Raw genomic sequence first — 16,132 nt, 5'->3', positions numbered from 1 at the left:
GTTTCTGGAATACATGGGGGAAAGTATAAAAATCTTTCTGTTGGTCTTTGTATGCTCATAAACCTTAAGAATATACTTATTGATACTGATACTTTCTCCTCTTTTGATCATAAGTATGTTAGGTAATAATGATATCAGAATAAATTCACATATTAACAGCTAATGTGTTCAATTAAAATTTTATTCACAGTTGGGCTTGGTGGCATATGCCTATAATCCCAGCCACTGGGAGGCTGAGATGTAGGATCACAGGTTCAAGGACAGCCTCTACAACTTAGTGGGACCCTGTCCAAAATGGCAGGGGGAGAAGGCTGGGGATATAGCTCAGTGGTAAAGTGCCCCTGGGATGTTCAATCCCTAGTGCCCCCTCCCCAAACAAAAGTTTATTTAAAATTTTCTTTGAAGATTTGTTTTTGGTTATGTGTGTGCGTGTTTGGTACTGGGGATTGAACCCAGGGGTGCTTAACTACTGAACCACATCCCCAACCCTTTTTATTTTTTATTTTGAGACAGGGTCCCCCTAAATTACCTATGGCCTCTCTAAATTGCTGAGGCTGGCTTTGAACTTGGGATCTTCCTGCTTCAGTCTCTCGAGTCACTGGGATTACAGATTGTGCCACTGTGCCAGCTAAAAATATTATAAACTTTAAATTACATTAATATTAACTGTTTGCTTTGTATATTTTACATTTAAGGAAGAGGCATTACCAAAGTGTAACTTTCAGATTTCTGATCTGGCAGTGATAACATAAAGAAGGTTTTGAATAGGGCTAAGAGTATAGCTCAGTGGTAGATCCTGTACTTATTTAGCATATATCCTGGGTTTTAAAAAAGTTCCAGTAGAGCATGGATCCCAGTATAACGTTTCTGATAAATATGTTAATTAGTAAATCTAGTAAACTTCTTTGCCCTTTTACATTTTTTTCTTGAATTAAAAGTACAGTGTTAACAACATTACCCTATGTAAATTTATGATTACACAAATGGTATGCCTTTACGCCATGTACAGACAGAGAAACAACATGTATCCCATTTGTTTACAATAAAAAAAAAGTAAACACTAAAAAAAAAAAAAAAAAAAAAAGTACAGGGTTTATCCTACATGATGACACATTCTTGTAAGTCTCAGCTACTCAGAAGGCTGAGGCAAGAGGTCCTCAAGTCCGTTGGAGACCAGCTTGTGCAACTTAGTGAGACCCTGTATCAAAACTAACTAAATAAACACATAAATAAAATAAAGGGCTGAGGATATAGCTTAATGGCTTACCATGCTGGAGACCCTGGTTTCAATTCCCAGCACCATCAAAAAAACAAAAAAAACCCAAAAAGCTGCAATTTTCTTTTTTGTTTAAATCTTACTCTAATTTTCATAAAGTCTGACATCTATTTGATAACTTTGGTTTAAAATTGTTATTCATTGACCTTCTGACTGAGGCTTTATATGGATAACAACCTACATTTATTAATAAATTATCCTTTTTTTTTTTTTGGTACCATGGATTGAACCTAGGGGCACTTAACCACCGAGTCAAATCCGCAGCCCTTTTTTATATTTTATTTAGAGACAGGGTCTTGCTAAGTTGCTGAAGCCAGCTTTGAACTTTTGATACTCCCACCTCAGCCTCCTGAGCTGGGATTATAGGAGTGTGCCACACACCTAGCTTAAATCATCTTTATTAAATTAAAAAAATTTATCTTTTTATTTTTCAAGATAAATTTCAGGATATGTGTTTTTTTTAATGTATTTATTTTAAAATATTCTTTTCATCATCCATATATTTTTGCTCTTTAATCCCAAATTAAAAATCAAGAGATTTAAGGAGTTGTAACAGGGGTCCACTTCATTCTTTGTACATGACCCTCCTTCCTCTTCCACTATGGCTTATTTTAAAACTGACATGACTTTTTATTTTTGTGGTGGTGGTGTTTTTTTTCTGTTTCTCTTCTCCCTCTCCTCTTCCCTAATCTTGGGGGAAGCAAGATTATCCTTCCCATCCAAGGCAAAATTATCTGTCCTTAAACATATATACCACAGGAATGAAGTAATTCAGACTTTGGAACTGGTGCCAGAAGACCTGAGAAAGGAGTATCTCCTAAGGCTACAAGTGAATTATTCCTCTGACAGGATACAACTTGAGTAGTGTTTGAATCAGCTCTTTAAAAGCCCTGTTTCCCCTAACAGAATCACTACCCCTCACTGTCTCTGGGACAGGAGTTCCCTCCTTGTTCTTTGCTAGCAAAGCAATAAAATTTTTCCTTTTTCTTTACTCTAAACCTTGTTCCCATTATTGGATTGACATTGGAAATAAAAACTGATCTTTCAGAAACTGAGTTTTAAATATATATTTTAAACACTATCACATTAACAACATAGAGATAATATAACATTATAACAACACTACTGTATTATAGTCATGTAAAAAATTACTGCATTTAGCACAGATTGGTCACTTGTTTTTTCTTAACTTTGTTTCCCCCCGTTTACTAAATTTTTTCAGAAAATAAGTGGTTTCTAATGCCTAGAATCTAAAAATGTTTTTAAATGAATCAAATTTTAAAAGTTAACCTGTAAAATAAAAATTGGATAAAGTTAAATAGTTTAGAGTTTGTCATACAATGATATAACTGTGATCCTTTTCATGAAGACCTTTAGTGGAAATGCTAGAAATCTCCCATGTGTTTTTAACACCAAGGTGATGATTTTATTTTTCAGTGAGTAAAAAAATTTAATAACATTTTGGTTCCTAGTGAAGGATTTTCCCTATTTGTAATTTACAGCTTACCAGCCATGCAACAGAATGGAGTCCCAACCACCTGGGAGAGGATGCAGTGGTATCTTTTGCTGATGTTGGATGGGTAGCCACAGAAGGAGGAGAGTGTTCAACAATACTAAGGTTAGTTTGGAAAGGTGTCTTTCCAAACTTTGGTTATATACACAATATAACATTTGTACTGACATGTTGAAATTAAAGATTATAATCTCTGAGTCCTTTAATAGACATATTGTCATCAAATATTTGATTGCTTTTGGAATAGAAGAACATTAAGAAATACTGAAATATTTTGTTAACTTCAATTTGCTCATTCTATATTAATATATTAATTTCTAATTATGTCTAATTCTTCAAACTCAGTGTTAAATAAGTTTTTTTTTCTTGCAGTGCTGGCATGAACCCAGGGCCTTGCATTAAGCTAGGCATATATTCTACCATTGAGCTATACCCCCAACCAGAATGAAATTTTTTAGATTCTTGATGCCTAGAAATATTGCAAGTAACTCTTTTCTTATACCAGGATGCTTATAATCTAATGAGGAAGATAAGCATATAGTTGTCGCTTGTCCTTCAGTATCCTGGGGCTTTACCCCTGCATTTCAAAAATCTGTGGATGTGTAGTCCTTTGTATAATGTGGTGTAGTATTTGCATATAAACCTATGTACATCCTCCTGTATACTTTAAATCTACATTACTTATAACACCTAATACAATGTAAATGCCATCTAAATAGTTAAATAGTTATTATGCTATATGGTTTAGGGAATTATGACAAGAAAACAGTCTATATGTTTAGTACAGACATAATTAAAAATATATATATTTTCCATCTGTGTTAGTTGAATCTGTGCATGTGGGACCTGTGGATACAGAGGGCTGACTATATAAAAATGTAATATAAAGATAGTGAATAAAGTGAGACTGCAGACTACTAAAGGTCTCCAGCTCAATTTTTCAAATTTGAATATTAGCTTTAAAATGAAATGTGCTATTTTTAAGAGGAGTATCAGAGAAGACCCTAGTCTGATTCCAGCTTCATAGAAGATAATAAGGAATTAAAAGACTCTGCTTCTAGGGAAGCAGGCTGGCTGTCTCGTTGTAACTCTGAGATAGAGAGTACACCAGGATACTCACTGGATCAGAGCAAGACAGTTTCCTACTCATAGCACGGCAACAATAGGTGTTACTTGTTCCATTTCTAAAATTAATTATTTGACCTGAGACATTAACCAATAATTTATAGGTATCAATGGCAGGGGAAACCTGCACTTAACAGAGAAATGTTATTCCCAATAAATACACTTTTAGGAAGATTTAAAATACAAAAACCACATAAGGCTTATATTGAACAGAACGTAGAGCAGCTAAATATGGAGATTCCCACTTGTCTTCTGGTCTATAGCCTCTCAACATGCTGTCCATGACCTGCACTGTCCATCCTCTTGTGGATTACCTCCTGCTGTCAGCTTGGCCAGTTGTCTTAATCCAACCACTTGCCCACTTGAAAAGATGAGTCATTTTCTACCCAAGGAGAAGGAACTAAATTATTAACCAGCTTTTTTTCCTCCCTGAATTCTTTTTATTATTATTATTTTTTTATTTTTTACAGACTGCATTTTGATTTGTTGTACACAAATGGCATACATCATTTTGTTTCTGTGGTTGTATACAATGTAGATTCATACCATTCGTGTAATCATACATGTACATAGGGCAATGATGTCTGTCTCATTCCACAATTTTTCATATCCCGCCTCATTTCCTTCTACATAATCTAAAGTTCCTCCATTCTTCTCTCACTCCCCCCTCCCAACCCCCATCATCTACTTATCAGGGAAAACATTCGACCTTTGGTTTTTTGGGATTGACTTATCTCACTTGGCATGATATTCTCCAATTCCATCCATTTATTTGCAAATGCCATATTATTATTCTTTATGGCTGAATAATATTCCATTGTGTATATATACCACATACCCAGAGGACTTAAAATTAGCATACTACAGTAACACACCACATCAATGTTTGTAGCAGCTCAATTCACAATAGCTTGATTGTGGAACCAACCTAGATGCCCTTCAACAGATGAATGGATAAAGAAACTGTGGTATATATACATAATGGAATATTATTCAACCATGAAGAATAATAATATTATGGCATTTCCTCCCTGGATTCTAACACAATAGAGTATATTTTTATAACTTTCTTGATTGCTTTCTAAACTAAAAAGGTGAAGAGGGTCATTAAAAATCATTTTGGGAATGCCACCTGTGTTTGGACACTGAGCAAATTTAAAACTATCTCAGATTTTGAGTTTCCATCAACTGTGAAATAGGGAAAAGACCCCAGAGGTGTGTTATATTTAATCTAGACTTTTCTTTGCAATGGTCAGTGGAGTTAAAAAGCCCTTTGTGTTTATATAAATTGTGCTCTGAAAGTGGCTTCTTTAGATACTAACATTGAAAAACTAAGAGAGAGAATTCTAGTATAGTGTTACTCTAAATAGGCATTTTGGAGCCAAAATCAAACAAACAAACAAGGTCTCAACAGCAGAAGTTGGTATGGTGAAAATGGCTTAAAGAAACATCACCCTGGCTGATTGTTTTCTGCTTTGGAGACTCCCGTGTTTGATGTCCTTTTTTGTTGTTTTGTTTCTTAAAATTTCAATAGTGGGAAAAGCAAAATTTAAATTTACTTGTAGAGATCATGAGGAGATGTAGAAATTTAATCCTTTTTTAAATACTATAGTTTCTGCTCAATACTTATAATTTGTCTTTCATAATTTATTTTGGCCAGAAGATAATTTAAATAAAGTTAGTTCATATATACCTTGCAGTTGATATCTTAATCTAGTATGTAATCCAGTATCTAATTCTGGATATTGAGGAATAAATCTTAACAGAATTTGAAGATTGGCTTACTTGAATGGTAATATTTTAAAACTTGTGAGGATTTAATACTTTTGGATCTCATAATTTCTAGGAGAATATTAGGTGGAGATATATCTCCATAAACTAGTGACCACTAGTTTTTGAGTAACAGTAATATAAAATCATATTTCGTGTACTAGTATTAAAGGTTCCGAAATTTATTTCCTGTATATAGGCTGTATGAAACCTCTGCACTCGATCATAATACAAAGACAAACCATCATCCTCATTTCCATTCAGACATAGGTATGAATATATTCATTCTTTCAGATAGATTTTGGTAAACAAAGCAAAATTCCACTTTTGTGTACATGGCAAGACAGTAAATGTTCTGTTTCCCTCTTCTTAGTTCCATTTCCCTCTGTTGTCCCCATTCTGAGGCCACTGCTTCTAAATGCTTTCTCTAAAATCACTCTCATTTTCTGCTGTTCTCCCTTCTTTCTCTAGTACAGTTTTGAACAAGTGGGCTACTTTAATTCTACATTTATTTGAGATCTGTATTTTGTCAAGATCTGTTCATAAGGCTAGAATTCTTTTACTCCTACTATCCTTCCTACCAGCACTGTCCCTAGTTCTTTAAAAGAGTAATTTAAAAAATCATTATTGTCTTATTAAAAACAAAACATTATGTATTCTTGGTGCAAAAAGCTAGTTTTTTAACTAGGGCTAAATTGACACTTCTGTGTCTTTCACAGAAGGATAGCAGTGTTTGATAGCCTGAGATTCTTCATAAACCTCAACTGCAATATTGATTCTTGACATACTAGCAGTGTGATATTGACTCTGTGTCCATAGCTTTAAAATAATAACATCCGCTTCATGGACTTTAGATTAAATGTGGTGATGGAGAGGGATGATCCAGCCCTATGTCTGATAGCAAAGATTCCATTCAGTGTTCGTGTCCTGTGTCTCCCAGTAACTTTCAAACACAGGAAGCTTTTCCCAGATGGTACTGCACTAGGACATTGGCTTACCATTTCTGAGGTGCTCTTCTCTAGACCTGTGAACTATAATTACTTTGTTCATATTTGGTATTGTAGAATTTACAGTGACCAAAATGTCAAAAGATAGGATGCAGTTTTCTGAGTTGACAGGTTTTGTTGGGTGGATATAAGTGAGAAGTTGTTGGGGGCTGTGCCAGCCAGAACGGCGCCTGATCACATCGGCAGTGAGGAGGTTCATTGACATAAGCACACTCAGGCGATTTATCACTGGCCATATTCAGTTAAGTTCACACAATGCGTGCACAGGTGTTCCTGAGCACGCCTGCTTGGGCCTGCTCATTTTGACCCTTGCCGTGAGGGGGCAGCTGGCTCCTCGCCTGATTGCAACTGGCGTGGCCCCGCCCTCCACCTCCTGGAGGGAATGTAAGCAGGCAGTGGGCGGGGGCAACAGTAAGGAGCAGCAGCAAGCAGAGCAGCAGCTAGCAGAAAGAAGCGGAGTAGAAGCCATTAGCAGAAAGGAAGAAGAAGAAGCAGCAAGCAGATAGAAAGCACCTATGAAAAGAAGCACCTCAGATAGACGCACCCTTAGTTCACAGGATGTAGGACGCACCTTTAAGAAGAAGCAGCAGAACTAAGAAGAAATAGATCTCTGATAAGCGTAGAAGCCTCTCTTTCTCTAAAACTTTCTCTCTAAGCAAAGTTTCTCTTCCTGATAAGCAAAGTTTCTCTTCCTCTAAGCAAAGTCTCTCTTCCTGATAAGCAAAGTTTCTCTTCCTCTAAGCAAAGCCTATCTTTCTCTCAAAGTCTCTCTTCCTCTATGAATTAGTGAATATAGGAAAAATAGTTTATTTCCAGGCCCCTCCAATAAATACCTGCGCAATTGTTGCCTCGGGCGGCAACAAATGGTGGCGCGTATGGGGAAAGAGAAAAGGAAAGAAGGGAAATCGGAAGAAGTTAGAGTAGGACTGTTTTTTAAAGAGAAGGAATTTAAGACAGAAAAAGGCTTAGAGGAGAAATGCAGGTCAGGTATACCTAATTGTAGAAAATAGAAAGAAATGGATAATTGTATACTTTGATATTTGAAAAGAAATCTCAATTTTATACTGAACCCCAGAGGACTTCCATCTGGAGCTATTGGATTAAGCACATTTAAAAAAATATTTTATACCAAAATGAAAATGAGGCTATCCATGTAGGTACTTCATGGGTTCAATCATGATTCCTTTCTCTCCTTTTCAGTTTCTGTTGCCATATTTCATCCACATATTCATTTTATGTCTTTCAATTTGATGTGTTCATCATACATAGGAAACACTGCTATTGATATGAAGAAGCCAAATCCTTGGGAAAGGGCTAATGGATTACTGATTTGATTTTGCAGTCAAATATAATCATTTTCCATTTTGAAGAGAGTGAAATATCTCTCAGTTTAAGTGAAAACAAAATGGATTAGCAAAACTTTGGTGGGATCTGAGATGCCTCTTGAATAGTATTGGTTTGTACATATTCTAGAGATTAAGGAGAATGAATAAGAAATTTAGCATGGCTACAAAAGGTTGACAAGTGCTTTGTTGTTTTTAACACTTTTGGAGGGGATTTATGTAAGATCAGTTTGAAAAATGGTTCATTATGCTCTGATATTCTTTCCTAATGGGTGACAGTGATTTTCCCTCCTCTTAAAAAGCCTGAGACAACCACCCTTATACCTTGCTTGCAGGACAGAAGTCAGGTCAAAGCCACCCCTTCACGAAGACCTTCCTTTCTTTGAGAAGCCCCCAAGCAGGCATATTTCCTTACCAAACTTGTCTCAAGAAGAGCCTCCACCGAAGACTGCAACACTGGCCAATGAGGAAGCTCTGCAAAAGATCTGTGCACTTGAAAATGAACTTGCTACTCTCAGAGCTCAGATTGCCAAAATCGTAACCCTGCAAGAGCAACAAAATCTCACTGCAGGTCTGTAAGTGCTACATCTGTTTGTTTTACCTGGCAAAGTGGAAATTAGAAGAATGCCATTAAATTTATGATTTATTAGTAATAACCCTTGATGTTGTTTGAAAATCAAGTGTCAGTTCCCTACCTTGCTTATTGCAGAACCGGGTTAAGTTTAGGTGGTTTTTGTGTTTGTTTCAAACAATCTTGATGCTATCAGAAAGAATGACTAGGAAACCTGTTTGGAAAACATTGAAATTCATGCAGTTGAATTGCTACTGTTTGAATCCTTCCCTTATGGGAAATTTAGCTATCTGTAATAGTAACACCACCTCCTTCTGACATGAGGTCATTCCGTGGGTTTCTGTCCAGTGAAAGAAGCATGGGTTTCTCGACAGGACCTGGGTCAAGGACTACTTTCACCTCCCTTTCCTGCTTTAATATTGGCATAATAATACCTATGTTATTGAGTTATTGTTCAAGCAAATATAGAAAAGATATAAAAAGTCTTTAGCACACAGCAGCTGCAGAGTAGAAACTGAATTTGGGTCTTCTAACTCCTTATCTAACATTGTTGATTTACTTAGTGTGATATTGCTGTTTCTTTGAGGAAGAAACTGTAGCTTTGAAATCCTAGCCTGCTAACCTGCTGGCAGATAGTGGTGGTTGTTCCCATGGTTGTTCCCAAGTCATGACTCAGTATTAATTAGCTCTGTTGAAAGGATAGGACAGTCAGATATCTTGCCTCTGAGCCACTGTGCTTGTGCCATCTTGGAAATCTTATCCAACTTGGGCATGATGGCAAGAAGGAGCTCTGGTCACCAGGTGTAGGAGGGATAATCAGTGTTCCTTCAGTGAACTTCATATAAGCATGTAATTTGTGTAAGCATGTAACTTTTTTAAAAACCTGAAGCCCTGCCTTTTTATTCTGTTTATTTTAAATTGTTTTCTTTTGCTTTACCTCCCTCTCCTGGCAAACTAGGAAAACTACTGTAAATTGTGAGATAATTTTAGAGTTTAGATGTTTTATTTATAATCTGAATCTTTTGAGTAACTCTTTCCATAAGTGCTATTTCCTTTCTCCCCCTAATCAAGATAATTCTACCAATAAACAACTGTACATTCCAATTATGCAGATGAATTTTAGGTCCTTATTTTATAACTCTAGTTCTTAGTTCTTATTTTGAAATTTAAATAAAAATTTTCTTCTGCAAATTTGTTCAACAGTAAATCTAAAACATTTCTTCTGTACATATTTTAGTGCAAGTTTTGTTTTGTTTTTGTGTTACTAGGGATTGAACCCAGGGGTGCTTAACCACTGAGCCACCTACCCAGCCCTTTTTATTACTTTTATATTTTGAGACAGGGTCTCTTTAAGTTGGTTAGGGCCTTGCTAAATTGTCGAGGCTGGCTTTGAACTTGCAATCCTCCTGCCTCAGCCTCTCCAGTCACTGGGATTACAGGTGAGCACCACTGTTCCCAGTCATAATGTAAGCTTTTAGCTCTAAATGTCTTATATGGAAGTGTACTTTAAATGAACCACAAATTTATCAGTTTTTTTCTAATAGTTATAATAGTACTAAATTGTCAAACTGTACATATTGAAAATAGAGGTATGTGGTACAGACTGCTTTATGTTTCTACTAAAAGTGATCATACATTGCGCTACAAACTTGAACATTTTGATATCACGGAAACACCCGTTAAGTTAAATGGAACTTTTCCATCTGGAGAGTTTGAATTGAATAAGATAGTAGATTAGATTCAGGCATTTCTCAGGAAGTAACTGAAACTGGTTTTCTCCTTACATAACTGAGATTCTTTTTAAGATATTGTTTGTAGAAATACAAAAGTTTCTAATATAAGTTTGCTTTTAAAAACCAATATTTTCTTTATTCCCAGCCCAATTAAGTTATGTGTGTGTGTTTTTCTCTTATTTCTTCAGTAGGTGACTTGGTTTCTGCTACGTCTGTTACCACGGCCCCACCTCCTCCACCACCACCACCACCACCACCACCACCACCTCCTCTACCCGCTCCACCAGGGCTCCACCAAAGTAAATCTGCTATTGATTTGATTAAAGAGCGAAGAGGGCAAAAAGCCAGTGCTGGAAAGACTTTGGCTAAGAACAATCCAAAGAAATCTGACATGCCAAATATGCTAGAAATCCTTAAAGATATGAATAGTGTAAAACTTCGGTCAGTTAAGAGGTGAGAATACATTTACTTTTTTATTGCTTTCCCATTTGTTAATATTATGTAAAACCAAAGAACCAGGTTTCTTGAGGAATTTTATTTATAATATGACTACTATGAACAGTTTTCAGTTTAAAAAAAAAAAAAGAGTCCCAGAAGCAACTCCTATACCAGTAACAAATAAACTAATATTTCTAGGTGATTTTTTAATTTTCCCATTTCATTTAAGTATCACCCTTTTGTATAATGTCTCTATTGTGACTAGGTAGTCATTCATTCAGAAAAGGTGTGTTGTGTACCTACTCAGTTGGTCACTGAATACACATGGAAGATGGAAGCTGTTTCTCTGAAGAACATGGTGTTGTGAAGATGTACTGAGTGGCTCTTTATGGGACTCTTACATACTTTTGTTGAGCCTTAATCTAGGTTTCCATTGCACTGCTAACACAGTTTGTCAGTGTCATTATGGAGAAACTATGATGCTGGAAAAGCACTATCAGTCAGGCAAGGGCTGACACAGTACTTCCCTGAGTGTATCAGCCAGTGTATCAGCCTGTCCCCTTGGTTTCTCTTCACTTCTCTAAGGTCAGAGCAAGATGTAAAGCCCAAGCCAGTAGATGCTACTGACCCTGCTGCCCTCATAGCAGAAGCTTTGAAAAAGAAATTTGCTTATCGGTATCGAAGCAATAGCCAAGGTGAAGTTGAAAAAGGATCTCCAAAGTCTGAATCAGAGACCACCTCAGAGACAGCATTGGTGAGTATTAGCCTATATTCTTTCTTATTACATGGTAATTCACACCATGACTGAGCCCACGCCGCTGCCTTTGCAAATCATTCAGCTGAGACCTCTGCAAGATTCAGTAGAATTTAACACAGGAGTCTGTCCTTATCTACAAATAGATTGTAACTAGTTGGGAAAAGGATGACATCTTTGTTTAGCATTTATATTTTTAATTTTTTTTAACTATAAAAATTATAGTTGTTTATTTGTAAATATAAAACCTGTAGAAGAGCATAAAGAATAAAGCAAAAGTTAATCCTGCATCTCACTGCTTACCCATCTCTAATGTTAAACTTCCCATGTTGGGTTATATGTTTAAGCATAATGAAGTGAAATTCATTATAATAAAATTTTTATGTCAGGGCATTGTACATGTGAGACAGAAACTTCAAAGCCAGATCATTTCTCTTAGTGGATCCTGTCAGTCTTCTGAATAGGGTGAGATCTGAGGTGGACCTTGAAGTTGTGTGTTGTATCATAGGTGGAGATTGAGGAGATTGAGCAGGTTTCATTCCAATGTTAATTTCTACATTCCCTTTATTTGTAATTTTCATGTACTCATTCCAAAGAGGCAGATGTCAAATTAAGGTATCCTTAAAACTCCTTAGACATTGCAAGGGAAAATTTGTGCTTCCTATTTTATTCAGAAGTAAAATTTCACTGAACTAGGGTGTTGCTGATTTTTTTCCTTCCTAGAAATAAATCTGGCTAACTCTTTGTCTTTCATCCTGTTACTGTATCCTGTGTTTATAACAACCTGTTAATTCATAAAGGCTTTAACTTTATTAGTATCTGCTTGGTTTTTCATGCAGAACATACCCAGCCCTATGATCCATGATGGGGGTGAGGCATATTATTACTGTTATAAGAGTTGATGTCTACTTTTATTCTTTTTGTTTCTTTTCCAGTTTGGGCCACATATGTTGAAGTCTACAGGAAAAATGAAGGCTTTAATTGAAAATGTTTCAAATTCCTAATGGACAATGAGCTGAGAAAAATTTCCTGCTTCAGCTGGTTTGTGAGGGCTGAATTTGGCTAGTAGAAATTGACACTATTTAGTAAATACCTGACTTTAGTATTCAGTGGTCTCCTTTTTAACCTAGAGGATTAAGCAATAATGGAAGCACCATAACTTTGTTTTGCTTTATGAGATGGTCAGTTCTGGAGCTTCCCATAACATACTGAATTCTGACATGTTTTTCAAGTATAGCCAGGAGATGGAGGCTTCCAATCTTGAAAACATTCCTAAGATTTCAGAACACAGAAAGGACATTTGTGGATTTTACTGTGCATTTAAAATTCTTAACACTAATTTATCTGTACAAATGTTTTATATACATATGTTTGGATATAAAACAGTTTAAAAATTTATCAGTGACAATGAGGGTATTGTTATCTTCATATGTTTTCAATGAGCATTTACTCTTAGTGATGGATTAGCTGGTGTAATTTAAGATGTTGGAATAAAATATTTGAGATTGGAAACTTCTTGCCTCAAACAGAACTTATATCTTAGATTCTCTCTCACATTTTTGGAGCTGAGCTTTGCATAGGAACCAGTTGATGTTCACTGGTGCAATTCCATATACTTTCCATTAGAGGGAAGTTGAGAACCAGGGCAGCTGCTTGTACCTCATTGCCATCCACGTACTGGGGAAACAAATGTACTTTCCAAGTGGTGACAGATTAAATTATTGAATTAAATCACTTAAATACAAACTAGATATGCCATCTTTCTTTATTTCAGTTTAATAAATGGCATCATAAAAATGACTCATTGCTAAGTTAATAAATAATACTTCTGGAAATGTCAGCATAATGGGAGTTTAAATTTTTTTAATATTGGTCAAAATATTAATTTTATAATGAAACATTAAATAGGACTATGACTTTCCTATATATTATTTATCATTGGTCAGAATGCTGTTCTGATGAATTAATATTATGCAATGTAATCCTTAGATATTATTAGAAAGTGGAGAAATGCCTTTCTCATCCAGGGCTTATAAGGACTTGCTATAAGTGGTCATTTGTAAGTGTTCAATAAACTTTTATGATTTTCTATTTCTGATAAATTCAGCTATAGTTAATGCCAGAATTTCTTACCATAAGTAAATATTTGAACTTTTAAAAATTTTATATCTAGTGAAGAAAAGTTATACTTCCTGGGAGAATTAGGAGATAAGTAGATAGACATTTTAAGTTATTGAAAATGTGTGTTCTCCTAAATATTAACAAAATTATCTGAGGTAATTTACATGGTTTGGTTATTTGGCTTAAGTTTAAACTGTGGCATGTTGTTAGATATTGTTTCTAATTCTTTGGTATGTTTAAGAATTCTGCCTTTTAAGATATTCAGAAATTCACCTGACACATATTTTGGCCTCCTAAGAAATTTATATTTGCATCAGTATTGAATTTCGGCTAGTACTCCAATGTAAGGAATTTACTATTTTAAAATAAAACAAACTTTTATTTCCCTTGGACAATAGCACTTATATTTTTTTCTTTTTGTTTTCAATAAGGTTATTTTATATTGCACATGGTGCTTCTCTACAATAATTGCCTTTCTACATTTGTCAAGTGGAAATATATTCCCCAAAATGAGCTGTATTACTTCCCAATTTTGTTATGGTTTAGATACGAGGTATCTCCCAAAAACTCATATGTAAGAAAAAGCAACAAAGTTTAGAGATGAAATGATTGGGTTATGAGAGCCTTAACCTAATTAATCCACTGATATGGATTAAATGGGTGGTAAATGTGGGCAGATAAGGTGTGGCTGGAGGAGAAGGTGCACTGGGGGCATGCCTTTAGGATTTATATTTTGTGCCTGATGAGCAGTTTTGTTTTGTTTTGTTTTGTTTTTTGATTTCTCCCCACCGCCCCCTCCCACTCTGCTTCCTGTTTGCCATGTCCTGAGCTTCTTTCCTTCTCCTCCACAACTATCTACCACAATAATCTGTCTTATCTCAGGCCCAGAGCAATGGAGTTGGCCATCTGTGGACTGAGACCTCTGAAACTGTGAGCTCCAAATCTTTTGGTCACAGCAGCTCAAAATGCTTTCTAAAATAGAATCTCAGCATTGACAGTGGAGGACAGTCACTGGAGGCACCCAGATTTCAGGGCTCTCAAACTCATAACCCACTATGGGATTGGTGAGATCTGTTTTCTCATTTTTTTCCCAAACCCACTTTATTCAAGTTGCAGTGCTCCCACCTAACATAATACCTGAAGTTAGAGAACTTAAAAATAGTTAAACTAACTTTACATTTTATAGGTACAGCTCAGACAGGGAAGTAACCTGGTATGTTTTATCTACTATAAATTTAGTCTAGTGACCCTCGTTTTATAGACAGAAAGTATGAATCAGAAAGCACTGGACTTGGAGCCTTATGTGATCCTGGCCAAGCCACACCCTTTTAAAAAAATGGGAATGGTACTCAGTAGCTCAAAAGAATTTGAGAATTAAATGAAGTAATGATTTGGGGCACATTCTATTAATATTAAAGGGCTAAATGAGTTATTATTACCATTATGTTATTTTATATGAAATCTTTATAGTTTCCAGTAGAATGATTTCTCCTAGGACTAAGGGCTAGCACCTGTAATAGGTGTCACTGTATGCACCTACTTGCACAGATTGAGGTGGAAGGGGCAGGGCTACAGTCTTTAGTCTTCTTGCCATGTTAAAAATTCCTGAGTCTCTGTCTCAGAGGTGAAGAGGAAGACATGAAGTAATGTTACCAGAAACAAACACTTTGGAAAAAACATTGTTCTGATAACTTCTCCAAAAACAGTTCTCCAGAAATAGAATGTAGCACATAAAACTCTTTAAGGAGTTCACCCAACAGAAGCAGGTCTGGGATTGCCAGACTGACAGTCGATTTCATAACAGACTGTTGCAATACTGCTCACGAACCCTCATTGCAAGGACCTCTTTCTTATGGTCTCTTTCTTCATCTTACAGGTTCATCCTTCTGAGCAACTCTCTTGAATTTATTTCTTAGGATTCTTCTTAGACTTCTCTTGGAAATCTTGTAAGCAGGCTAGCTCTTCATTGGCCTTAATGCTGTCTCTTGAAGACAGGATAATAAAAATAGCATAACCAACCCACGGACCCAGAAATCTTGCAGAGTTCCCTCTGGGATTGTTGTCTTTAGTTCAGTTCATAAGGGCTAGAAGACTTAAAGTTCCTACAGCTGGAACTTTTCACATTTTTCTCTTTGGGTAGCTTCTCCAGCCTCTTGAAAAGGTGAGATGATTCCTGTAAGATTAGCGTAGAACATGAGTGTCATTTAGACATTCTCAAGAGAGCAATTGTTAAAATAACCCAAATAGTGTTTCCCATTCCATACCAAACGCATATCACATTGACATTCTTCTTTCTTCACAGCTGGAAAAGCCTTAATTTCCAGAGAAATAAAGGTCTTTACCAAAGGCACAAGGAGCCACTGTCGGTGTTACCTAACGGCCATCCTTCCTCATTGATCAGACATGCTGCTTCTTATCATAGGATGAAAGCAGATGATACCAGAAGCTGTTTTGGGTATCATCTTAAGGGTGAAAAGGATG

General features: G+C 36.0%; 2 protein-coding genes across 10 annotated transcripts in view; one reads left to right on the top strand and one right to left on the bottom strand.

Annotated features, from left to right (window-relative positions):
- The window catches only part of Mtfr1 (mitochondrial fission regulator 1), a 42,494-nt gene extending 28,451 nt beyond the window's left edge, over positions 1-14,043 (top strand). For 2 of the 3 annotated variants that reach the window (XM_047540794.1, XM_047540808.1), the window contains exons 4-8: positions 2,779-2,894; positions 8,370-8,605; positions 10,527-10,791; positions 11,362-11,530; positions 12,466-14,043. In XM_047540794.1, coding sequence (XP_047396750.1) covers positions 2,779-2,894; positions 8,370-8,605; positions 10,527-10,791; positions 11,362-11,530; positions 12,466-12,534 — 855 coding nt within the window. In that variant the 3' untranslated portion in view covers positions 12,535-14,043. The remainder of the gene's footprint in view (positions 1-2,778; positions 2,895-8,369; positions 8,606-10,526; positions 10,792-11,361; positions 11,531-12,465) is intronic. The other variant, XM_047540801.1, reaches the window with a different exon arrangement.
- Positions 10,649-16,132, bottom strand: part of Pde7a (phosphodiesterase 7A) — a 108,274-nt gene continuing 102,790 nt past the window's right edge. For 2 of the 7 annotated variants that reach the window (XR_007107145.1, XR_007107146.1), the window contains one exon: positions 10,649-16,113. The gene's annotated coding sequence lies outside the window, so the exon portion shown is untranslated. The remainder of the gene's footprint in view (positions 16,114-16,132) is intronic. The other 5 variants (XR_007107138.1, XR_007107147.1, XR_007107136.1 and 2 more) reach the window with 5 other exon arrangements.

This window comes from Sciurus carolinensis, chromosome 1 (assembly GCF_902686445.1).
Source record: "Sciurus carolinensis chromosome 1, mSciCar1.2, whole genome shotgun sequence".
NCBI classification, from domain to species: Eukaryota; Metazoa; Chordata; class Mammalia; order Rodentia; family Sciuridae; genus Sciurus; species Sciurus carolinensis.
This window is presented reverse-complemented; position numbering and strand designations above follow the sequence as displayed.